We start from the raw sequence: 12,425 nt of genomic DNA on the forward strand, positions 1-12,425 counted from the left end.
CTGATCACCAGGGACTGTTAAATTAATTAAATTCTGACTTCAACAATTACAGAGAGGAACTCTTCATTGACAGTCATCTGACATGGTTTTGTATCAGAGAGACAGCTCACTGAGCACATCCCATTAAAAACCCATTCTCACTGTGGGAGTAATGTGTGGTCCTGCACCAGGTCCAGCTGGCTCTGCCAAGAAAACATGAATCTTGCAGAAAACAAACACCAAGTAAAAGAGAGGAAATTATCAATGCTTCAGTTGGTGAAATGTAATTCAGATAAAGACGAGGCAGTAAGAACTGTTTGGTTGGTCTTGTTTTCAAACATGCCAACTATGTGACATAGATCATACAGGGATGGTTACATCGGACACATGAGTTCGCACAGCTGGTCTTTTTGCCTTTTCTGGGCTGCATGCCTCTGCAGTGATGTAAGTGCCAAATGTACAGTATATACTGTGTGTTAGCGGAGTGCCAGAAGTCAGGATTTTTCAAGGACAATTGTGAATATTCACTCAGCCCGAACATTACGCTGCACTTTTAATGTGTCGGCCTCACATACCTGGTTGACAGCGAGGGAAGATGCGCGGCTGGTTGCTTGTCAGCTGAAATGTGTAAACTGCATGAGGACATCCCCAGTAGCTGTTTGTTAAGGTTTGAGGGGTCAGGATACCAAAAAAGTTCAAAACGCTGCTGCTTCCAAGTATTTTTGCAACAATTTACTTCTGAGATATAATAAAATGTGAAATTAATAGTTCTGAAAAATGTTAATGTGTGTTTATGCACAGTGATGATGATTAATGTCCCTTGTCATGCTTATGGTTTGCAATTAAAGCTGCACAATAACACGCATACTATAAAATGCATACAATGTAACTGCAACGTCCCTGTTCAAATCCAGCCTGGGACCTTTGGTGCATGCCATCCTGTCTGTCTCTGCTCTCACATCTGTGCTGCATCCTATCAAACATGCAGAGGATATATTCCTACTAAATAATGAAACAGGAAAACTGCAAAGTCTACTGTATCCCACTGTTTCTAAATTGCAGGAGAAATACATTAATCAAGCAAATGAGTGTCTCAAATCATTTGTTTCCACTCCTGCTGACCCTCCTAATGGCTAGATGTGAACAGAAAATTCACACTACATCAGTGTGGCTTTTTTCATGCTGTATTATTTCAATAATTGCTGCATTATACATTATTATGCAAGAAATACAAAAATATTCAAACTAAAAGTAGCTACAGAGTTACAGAGGCATTTTCAAATGTAGTATTGTGCTATGACAAAGTGAACAGTATAATGGCCCAAGTCAGTAGGACTCCAGTCATCTATATAGCAGATCTTTCACCCATTTAAATGTCTCCGCATATATGCATTTACATGATCCATTTGAGGAGCTCAATTCTTGGGTCGTGCTGGTGGGTCTCGTCACATTTAGGCAGCACAGAAACCGGATTTCTTAGCCGATATATGGAGGACACCTGCTGACTAGATAAATCATACGCACACAGAGGGTAAGAAGTCTGAATGCCATAAAACACTCTAAGCCAATTAAAAATGTAACGCTTCTCTGACAAGCAGACAGATGCAAGGCAGACAGTAATTAAAGGTAAGCACAGAGGCGAAGGCTCCTCTCTCCATGGGTACGACATGGGGCACATTAAAGCCGGTGTGAAAAGCAGAGCAGTGTTTCTCACTGCACGCAAATTTCCTGTTTTCTTTATCACGTTCACACTTCTCCTACTTCCCTTTTTCATGGACGGCGATGACGACTTTACCGTCAGTGTTTTCCATGCTCCTCTGTAGTTTTGTCTCTGATCAGTCACATGACAGGAACAGGAAAAGAGGAACCTTGTGGAAACAAATAAAGCTTTTCTCGGAGTCTCAGTTTGGCAGAAAGGATGCGACGGGGAACTCATTGAAAAATAAAGAAACATGTTTTTCCAGATTTAGTAATTATGATAATGCATGGTGCTATTGCTGTGTGGTTAAATACCGTATAAATGAGTAAAGTGCCTACAAACCACTTGAATTCTTATACAGCTGCGACTTCCCTTAAACTCACACGGTTAAAGTAAAAATCACACTTGAATGAAATAGCAAATGTGATAACTGGATTTTCTGGAGGGGAGGAGCTTAAGGTTAATGAACGTTTAAGTGACAGCAGTGCTACACAGTTACTTCAGTGACACAGTATCTGGCAAAGGGCCAAAGCTGGAGCACTCTGAAATAGCCATGTGTATCTGGCGAGGGACAGGAGGCCAGCAGGCCACGGAGCAGACCTGCTCTTTGGATGTGGAGTCAGCAAGCCTCAGGCTACAGCTTCTCTCTCTCTCCATCTCTCTCACTCTCTGAAAGAAATAAAGTCCACTTCCTCTGTCATCTGGACACAAGGCCAGGCCAAAGCCAGGCGACGGACTGACTGGCAGTCCGGCTTTGATTTCATTGTTACTACGGAGGAGAACGACATCCACTATGTCCCTGTCCTCTCCACTATTGGGGGAGACCGGCACTTCCAACATCCTGCTAGAGGAGGGGGGCACAATTTAGGATGCGGCGATGAGCCATCTGGGCCAGCTTCCTATGTTTAAAACTGCTGTCCCTGACAAAATCTTCCTGTACCTGCCTCACAGGCACACAGGACAGCTCAAGCTCTTCCTTTGTGGCAAGTTGTGTTTTTGCTCATCATGATTTTTATCGCTGAGAAATTGCTTCCGCCACTGAGTACATTCTGGTACATGCTCTGCCCTGGCTCCTGGCAATTACATTTCTGTTGGAAAAAATCAAAAATATATTTTTACAACCAAGCTGTAAAAAAAAAAAAAATTACAACCAAGTGCCAAAGATTAGCACAATCCATGCCTGCTGTGATGACTTGCATACTCCTAGAACTTGTGGTGTGGCTGTTTAAAGGCCAAACTTTGAGGAGCCCGATTACTGCGCTTGTTACTTAATTCTTGGAGATTCAGGCCATAAACAAGTCTCTGCTGCTCTGTCTGATCTTCCAGTGACCTAAATCACTGCGGCAGCTTAAGATGCCGTAGAAAACAAGGGCAAAGTAGGGAGTACCAGGTCAACAATTATGGTGCTGAATGCCTTAAGGGAGGGAAGCTGGCAATTTCCTCAGGCTTTGCCAATGGACTCTTTCCCATGAACCTCGAGTGACCTCCGCAGTATAGCAAGAGGTATGAGTGACCACTGATGTACAACACAGACTCAACCCTATACGCACACAGTTGCCGGAGACTGAGCAGCAATTTAAAAGTAATAGCGACGGTGGTTCTAGTTAAACTGATTATTGGTCTAAATGATGCTTGTTTGGCACTTTGGTGTTGTAATAACTGTGTTAAAGCCACCATGTCCCAGGATCTAGTTTCTGCTTCCAAAACATGTGCCGACTTATCAGACAATAAATGCCACAAAGCAATGTCGTCCCTGTTGTCTGACAACACTGCTTACAATAAATGTCTTTTCATCTGCGATTATGGGAGCGGAATCTCATGCAATTAGTTTTGCATTAGCAAGAGAATTCATAAAAGGCAACAAATATGCAGCTGTGAATTCAAAACCCCTTTGGACTCTCTAATTTGTTGGTCAACCTGTCTCCCTGTCAGATGAAATGTAACTCAGACTGGCTTGCCAACATTTAAGCTGGACATAAAAAAAAAAATGTTTTCCAAATCATATAATTTATTTCACCTGCCAGGTAAAAGCACTTTTATGTGCGATTGTGCACCTCTTCATGGGTGGTTTTATACTCTCAGAGTCATAGTTCAAGTACTCAGCGAGCAAAGCATCACTTGAACACTGTCTTGGTGCTGACGACAATATGAAACTCAGGGATGTGATTGAAAGGACAGAGAGAGAATGAGAGATAGGAAGAAAATCAATATGTTAAACCTCCTCTGCATGGCAATTATTCCAAGTGTGGGAGAATGTTTTAAGAATGCAAAGGAGACCGAGAAAAACAGGAGCCTGCTGATGTGAACATTTCATTTGCACAGTAGGGACACTAAAAATGACCATGAAAAGGTGGCTCTGAAAGGACTTTGTCACTCTCTTTCTACAACTCATAATTTAACAGGACAGTGAGAGTCTAACAGTGAAAAACAGCAGTTATATTGATTCTGAAGATGCTGGGAGGCTACGTGCCACAATAAGGGGCAATAATTGTACAAACACTTAATTGTCTTGTGTTGTGGCGGCTCAAGCAGAAAGCTCTGGCATTGTGACTACCCCAAAGCAGCCATTACGCTTCATCAGATGGTTTAACAGCTTTGAAATTGGGGGCCGGCTGTGTCAGACAACTTCAGTAATCCGGCATTCACACCCACTTAATACTGTAATTGTGCCTGCTGCTCACGGATGAGGAAAAAGAGACAGAATTTAAACTTCCTTCAAAATATTTCTGTTACTCCTCAGGGGAGCAACCAAGAGTAACACCTTTATCTCTGTATTTAAATAATTACAGCATCTATTGCCTCTCTACAAGGGCCAGCTAACAGATGTGAAGTCTGATTTCCAACGTGGTCATTTGAGTGTTATTTCATGTTAGTATACTGATTCTGGATCTCAAAGATGCAGCAACTAATTTTGAGTATTGTGTGCAAGCAAATTATAAATGTTCATTGTTCCCACTGTCGCTATGCGCCATCTTGACAACTGAGCTTGTAGCTGTACGCAAGATTATTTTCTGTGTTTTTAGATACCGAACTGTGATAATTATGTTGATTCTGTGTGTATTATTTTCATAGTGATAAAACATCTGCCCTCTTGTATGAATGTTGTATCATGACAGTAGAAGAGATATTAATGACGTTAAAATCAAACTGCAGAAAAACGAACAAAAAAATTGTCTAACTATCAACCAAACTGCAACAGCAAGTCTTCACAAAGTCTGCAGGCAGCAACATTTTAGAGGACTGTTTGGTATTCTCTGGTGTAAAGGCTGATGGTTTACAGGAAGAGGTAGGGGCAGCGAGTATGAGAACTGGTATCAGCATCAGCCAAGTCGAGTCGAGCATACAAGGTTGAATGAGTTTGTAGAACTGAACAGTCTCAGCAGTGAGTACATACACCTACTTACCGTAGGTGAGGTCACCAAGCAACTTAAATTGACACACATTACCTAAAACAGTTTGTAAAACTAAGATGACAAAAGCTTTTCTTATGTTGTTTTATTTTGTTAACCCAAAATTGTTGGTGAGATATTTTCATCAAAACATAAAATGTGAACTTCAGGGTAGTGCCACTGAGGAGTTGGATAATCACTAAAGTTCTTTGGATTCATCCTCTCTGCTTCATGAGTATTTTGGCATTTCATGGCGTAGCTGTCAAGACTTTTAACTTAAGTCAGAAAGGTACAGGAAAAGTCCCAGGACTACCAGAATTAGTAGAAGAGTCGTGTCTATACAAACTGTAATGACTGTCAAGTGGTGGATCAACCAATTGTCACACAGCCATGCAACTGGCAGGGCTAAAAACTGGGCATAGAAAACGTGGAGGGGTCAGAAATATGAAAACAAAAATGCCACAGATGGTTTTCATCAACTATCTACCACTGACTTCAACACATATTTGGCCTGTGCTGCAGATTCCTGGTGTTGAAAGAGCTTATCTCTCAGCTCCAGTCATACTTGGGGTGTCGGTGCTTTAGCATGATGAGAAAGTGAGTGACCAGACGTCCAAATGCCCAATGGGGCCTCGCCGCCCCATGCCGGTGATGAGTGAACCACCGGACTCCCTATTTATTTGGACTTTACTGCAGAAACCTTCCCACACGGAGCAGCAGCAGCGGCGGCATTCCTCTCTCATCCGAGCTGCTCTCCAGCTGATAGAACAAGATATTCAAGGACAGACACGGTGGGTCCGCTCCTCAGAGTCCTGAGGTTGTATCCCGAGATCAGCACTGAGAATAGGGGGGCTATTGTTGGCTAAAACAACTCAACCTCTACAAGTGGACAACTAGAATAATACCCTGAGTGGAGAGTCAGATTTCTGGGATGATCTGATCAAGCAGAGGTATGCGTACAGAAAACATTGCTAAAAGAAATATCAACACCAAGTACCCAAGACCCAGAGGAAGCCAAAGATCATTTGGCTCTGGAGCTCAGCTTAAAAAAAGGATTCACTGCTTTCATATGCAGCTTTTTTTTACTGCAGGGTTTCAACAGCTAATTATGCAGCAACAAAAACAAGGAAATTATGAGGAGCTGAATCAATCAGTGACTCACAATTCATGTCAATAGTATCCTACACCGGCAAAGTTGCGTCATGATCTCTTTCTTAAATAAGACAGCATTTCTGTAGTTGTGTGATAAATGTTTTGGACCCACCGTAATTCAAACCAGAGACAGAGCGTGACAGGAAGATGGTAGAAAATGGCTCGGGGTGAAATCTTCAAGCTTTATAAATGCAGCTGCTGTGTAAATTATATCCTCTCCCCGCTTAAAATGACAATGACTTCTGGGCTGACAGGTCTACAATCCACTCTCCCTCTTTCTCCCCTTCTTATCATAATAATGCCAAGCCAGTGCTGTCATCATGTTTGCATCAGGTTCAGAAGTGTCTTTTTAATGTCACACATTTGTATTAAGCTGAAAGAAATTTGGGGTGGGGGGAGCTGGGGGCGAAGAGGGTTAAGAAAACTCTTTAGACCAAAGACAAAGGGCATTTTAGATCGTATTTAGCCGTCTAAAACAAGACTTGTGACCTAAATTATTCATTGAGAAATCTCAAAAGTAAGACAATCGTAGACAAGAGGTAAATTGCTCTGCTCAAAGTCCGTCCTCACCATCTTGGAGTTGTGTCATGCTCTGAATTCATGAGGGAAAGAAGACAAGAAACATTTTGCATGAATTGCACAACTGAGGTATGTCAATAACATATTTAACCCTCAGTAAGACATTATTATATATATATATATATATATATATATATATATATATATATATATATATATATATATATATATATATATATATATATATATATATATATATAAAACATCCAACCATAACTCAAATTTCACATTCATTTCAGTCTGAATACTTTTCAAAAAGTAGCAATACTGAGCCAGAACATGTCATCTTCCTCTCCCCTCTCTACCTTTATGTGGCACTCAGACCCACAGGTTCCTGCTGTGAGGCTGCACTTAAAAAATGGGAGCCTCTGATATGAAGTGTTCTGCCTCAAAGATCATTCTGAGATACTCTGTCTCTCTTTTAGGGTTCCAGCATCAGTTTGAGAAAGATGGAGGCTGCATATGGTTGAATCTACACCCTGCAAATAAGTCTGTTGACAAATAACGCTGCACATATGCTAATAAGCACTTTACTTTTGTGTGATGACAGGAATGTCAGACGTAGCTTTACAACTCCAAGGTACAAGTTGTGGCTTAATGACAGTTTTCTCTTTGTTTTGGGTTCCGCAAAAGTTTGGATAGAGCCGCTAAAGAACATGTGACCAGGTTAAAAACACATTGTCACACATCATAAAACCTATTATCACTATGAGTCATCATTTTTACTGTAAATGAGGGCTGTAATTCCCCTGTTTATCTGAATGGAAGTGACCCACCCAGCACAGCTCAGTGTTATCTATAAAAAGAGCCATCCGTCCTCCCCAGAGTTATGATTTGGGCAGCCATATGGCGACTGCCCCCTCACAAAAGTATTCCCTGATCTTTATGAACAGCTGTTTGACAGCAATCAGTGATGAGCTCCAACATACACATTCACTCATTGTGTAAATCTGCAGGGGGAAAAAAATTCAGCCATACTATATGGCAGCAAAGTCGGTCAGAGGGGCATCAAGTATCTGATTTCAATTGTGCAAACAAAAGTCCATCAAGTAGCCTACTTATTTCATGGATTTTCTGGACATACAAGTGACAACAAAGTCCACACAAAGGCACATCAGACTGCTTTCTTTGAGTTACAAAAAAAAAGGTTCCTTGAAAAGACCACTTAGGGAGATAGGAAGAGACCCCCACCCCCACATGGCAGCCCAGTCTAGGTCAGTGAGGTTTCTCCTCCCAATGTGACCTACATCCATAACTGAAGGAAAGTCACTCTAACTCAATACAGCACAACCTGCTAGTATTTCTCCCCATGAGTTTTATAGCATCATCAATTAACAGCTGCCTCGTTATCAAGCACAACAACAGCATGCCTCCCTCTAGTGCCTATCTGCATGTGGACTTTGAGACTGCCACTAGGCTCCTTATTAACTCGGTCCCATACTGAGAGCCAAACAGGCAAACTTTCAGTTATTTATGAGAGATGAATGGAGGATATACATTCATATGCACTGCAGGAAGGATCAGAAGGAATTCAAAGGAACATGTAAAATACTTGAAGCTTCTGACTGAATATGACGCATAAGATTTAAAGTAGGAATTTGGTTTATCATTTAAAATAAATAATTGCGCAGACAGTATCTTCCTGGCTTCGTTTTAACAAAGAAACAATCTTTAACCATTTCAGAATAAAAGCTCAGATCAGTGTAAACGGCCAGCTCGACCTTTCCCGTGATGAAAAGTTGTGCGCTCAAAACTTTCAAACTCACTGAAGTCTCCTCACCTGAAGCATACACTATTCCAATCCAAGTCCGACAGAAAAGCGTATAATCTGTCTTCATCTCCAGATCTCCGGTCCAGAAAGTTCAGAAGCCTGAGGATTTTTCTTTAAAAATAAGAAAAAATAAGAGGACTCAACAACAGGGGCTCGTTGGTTTTTACGCCGGTGGAGACGCTGGGAAGGTGATTTGAATGAAAGGTCCGTGAATGGTGGGGTAAAAAAAAACTCAGGTGAGCCTCGACCGAGCGATGCCTGTCTGTAGGCTACTATGCACAGAGAGGGCAGGGTAAAAAAACAAAACGTGTTTTTTTTTTCGTTTTGTCAAAAGGATGCATCAGGCACTGAATGGGATTTACAATGATTTCCCTTTCCTTTGCTCGTGACTGGAGCGCAAGCACAGCCACCCACCCAGTTCATAAAACAAGCTGAATTGAAGGGGTGTGAGTGAGTGTTGGTGGGTGGGGGTGTGTGTAGGGAGGGGGTAGGGGTTCTCCTAAAAATCCATGACTAATTTCCCCCCTGCAAGACTCCATTCGTTTTATATGTTACAGACTTGCAGTAATAATACATTGTGGGGCTGATTAAGGAAAGGGCAGCGTGAAGACTGCAGATGCTCTTCTGTAGCTGTGGATTTCCTTTTTTTTTTTTTACAAATCTGTTTGATATAGATTCTCATTTTTGGGGTGTTTTTTTCAGAAGCCTCTAAAGACATCCTGACACCTAAGTAGCTCAGCGGGTAATCCTAATACCATCAGAGATTCTCACAAAGCCACCACAGCAATACGACAGTGTCGCCACAGGTAGTGAACGAGATGGAGCAAAGACACAGCCTCTGGGGGAACATTAGGAGAATCTCACATGATGTTCTCTCCTTTTGCTCAACCAGTTTTAATCTACAAAATCATATACCTACACTATAATTCAAAGGTCCTCCTGACACCAAAATGTCAGTGCAGTTTTATCTGTTGGGGTCAAATATCCGCCTGTAATTTGATGTAAAGAAAAGATATCTTTTGGTCTTGTAAACACAAATTATTCCTCATGTTAAACAATCACAACCTGAGCTAAGTTTTGGGAGTGCCTTTCTATGAAGAGTCTGTAATTATTCATGCAAAGGGTCAGATGTAGTGATGGCTTCAATGAAACTGAGTTCTTCCAGCCTTGTCCAAACCCTGTTAACCCCCTCCACCCACACATCCATCCTCCTCAGGGACTCCTTGGAGTATGAATGAAAACCATGTACGAGGAGGACGACATGCCCTTAGCGAGCTGCGAGCAGCCCTGTTTTATTTTGCAGGGAGAGGATTTTGGAAAATTGAACACCTGTGTACCATACAGGCTCAGACAAGTTAAAGAGGGTACGACAGAGGTGTGCACTTGTGGGAGTTTGAGCACCCACACAGATGGAGTTTCAGGTGCAGTGGTGTGCTTCGAGGGTCGCTCAAACCTCTTACGGAGCCACAGAAAAACCAGCATACCCATTCAAGCCGGTGTAATCAATCCCAGACAGCTTTACTTTCCAGCACCAGGGGCATGCTCTTAAATCAATGTGCTGTATCTGCACTTGGAAATCCATTACAACAATAATACTGCTATCGTCCAGACTCCTTTCTAAGGTGCCTTCAGAGCTGCTGAACATCAGTTCACCCATCAAACAGCAGCTGTCGATAAGACGGATGAGAGAAAATATTTTTCCTTGACATGCACATGTTGTTATTCTCAGTTGTTTCTGAGCTATGAAGAACCTACCATCAGGAGTGTGTGAAATAACAGGGAGTCAAAGGATGCATGTTATTGTGGGCATGTGTTTCTCCCCAGATCCCTCACGGCAGGCCACCTCGCTGACCCTAAAACACAATGTTGTGATTGAATGGTTGTAATTAAAATGTTCCCCTGGTTGCAACCCGGCAGCGCCCTCAGCTTCAGAGGAAAATAAACACTCTAAATCGTGTTGATAGGCTAGCAAAGCTTTGTCCAGGGAGTTACCAAATCTCATTATGAATATAGCAGATCATTTCATAATTGCACAAAAACACTTGAATGGCCAATTTAATAAGAAACTGCACACATGAGCCACTCGGTGATAACAAACATTAGCTCTAATGCGGGATAGCACGACGGCCTATGCTGTGTCAGATGAAAAGATTTGAGTTTATAATCCTGCTGGCTCCTGAGAGACAACTGAGGACTCAAGGACCTGGCCTTGAAGTGCTAGCACTTCATCCGGCCCATCCTCAGGTCAGGAAACAGACTACAGCTCCACAATTACTATCATAGGAAGGATGTGGCGCAAGCATGCAAACTCGCTCCCTCTCAGTTCATGCCCATGGGCCTGTGCGCTGAACTGCACTTTGGTAACTTTGAAGTATCTGTCACTGTTCGAAAGAGTCTTTGGTTCTGTTTTGATCGTAGCAGTCAAAATGTCTCATCAGTTGTGTGTCATGTCATTGTTCAGTAGTTATGAAAGCTTCCCCAACTATAGGAGCAACACTCTTACATATAAATTATTTACCAGCTAATTAGCCGTGACTTGTATCTCTGGGTGGATTGCGACTGGACTACATCTTTGATGATGAAACAACTGGGACCTGACATTTGACTTCTTTCCTTTAACTCAAACTTTTCACATTCAAATTATTCTTAACATGTTTGAATTGATTATTTGGCCGCTTGGGAGCAGCACAACATTAACGCCATACAGAGTAAATGTCTATGTAAAATGGCTGCCTATATACACATCCAACAGACATCTACAGTACAATGGGAGTTATATGTCTGCACACCACACATAGTTGCAATATTCATTCACCAACTCCTGATGAATATTTGGCTTTTTGTTTATGAGCTGGTTTTGAACTTTGTCTGCTGTTTGGGGCGGGGTTTTCTTGTGCTCATTTAAATTCTCCCCACAACATTTTAATTATTTTTTTTAAATCTGGGCTGTGATTTGGCCATTCCATACCCTTCCACTTCTTTTTGAGGCAATCCTTGGTGGATTTGTAGTTGTACTTAGGATCACTATCTTGTTGAAAGGTCCACTCCCAGTTCGGCATCAGCAGGTGGCCTCAAACAATCTTAAAGTACTCTCTGATATGATGCAGAGTTTATAGTTGAATCTATGACTGCATGCTGCCAGTCCCTGAGGCAGCAAAGCACACATACCACGATATTGCCACATAATGCTTCACAGCTAGTCTGAGGTTCCTCTCTGGAAAAGCTGCCTTTGGCCTGCATCAAACATGGTACTGTGGCACAACAATTTGTCTGTCAAGAGCATACTATTCCAAATAAAACTTTTTGCTGATATATTCACTGGCTAACTGTAATGTTTCTCTGATGTTCTTTTTGGACTGCAAAAGCCTTTTTTCTTCGCACACCCCCCATGCAGGTCAGATTTGTGCAATCTCTTCCTGACTGTAGAGACTCTGACATTAACAGTTGCGAGAGTTACCTGCAGATCCTATAATGAAATTTTCGGGTTCTTGGACACATCTTTTTGCATCATACAGCTTTTGGCCTGAATTTGCTTGGACAAACAGTCTTGGACAAACTTGCGAATGTTTAAAATTTGCACCACTTATAGATTACCTTCCTTACAGAGGAATGATCTCAAATAATTTGGAGATGTCTTTAAATCTCTTGCTAGACTCATAGGCATTGACAACCTTTTTTTTTTTTGTGGACCTTAAAGATTTATTTCGATCCGAACATGAAGACACCACACACTTCAATAGCAAAGATAACACCAGACCATCAACGTCAGAAGTTTAACTAAAATAAGCACTGGTCACTCCCTCTGTGGGTTCTAATCTAGATAATGATTTTATGAATTTTAATTAATCATAGCAGT

The 12,425-nt window shown here is 41.7% G+C and overlaps 1 protein-coding gene across 2 annotated transcripts in view; it reads right to left on the reverse strand.

The window, feature by feature from the left end:
• The window catches only part of flt4 (fms related receptor tyrosine kinase 4), a 42,994-nt gene extending 34,059 nt beyond the window's left edge, over window positions 1–8,935 (reverse strand). For both annotated transcript variants that reach the window (XM_069171033.1, XM_069171032.1), the window contains exon 1: window positions 8,579–8,935. In XM_069171033.1, the coding sequence (XP_069027134.1) occupies window positions 8,579–8,636 (58 nt within the window). In that variant the 5' untranslated portion in view covers window positions 8,637–8,935. The remainder of the gene's footprint in view (window positions 1–8,578) is intronic.
• Window positions 8,936–12,425: the final 3,490 nt, after the last annotated feature.

The sequence above is a fragment of the Embiotoca jacksoni genome, unplaced genomic scaffold (assembly GCF_022577435.1).
Source record: "Embiotoca jacksoni isolate LCO1_2020_lvr unplaced genomic scaffold, fEmbJac1.0.p SCAF_5, whole genome shotgun sequence".
Classification (NCBI taxonomy): domain Eukaryota; kingdom Metazoa; phylum Chordata; class Actinopteri; family Embiotocidae; genus Embiotoca; species Embiotoca jacksoni.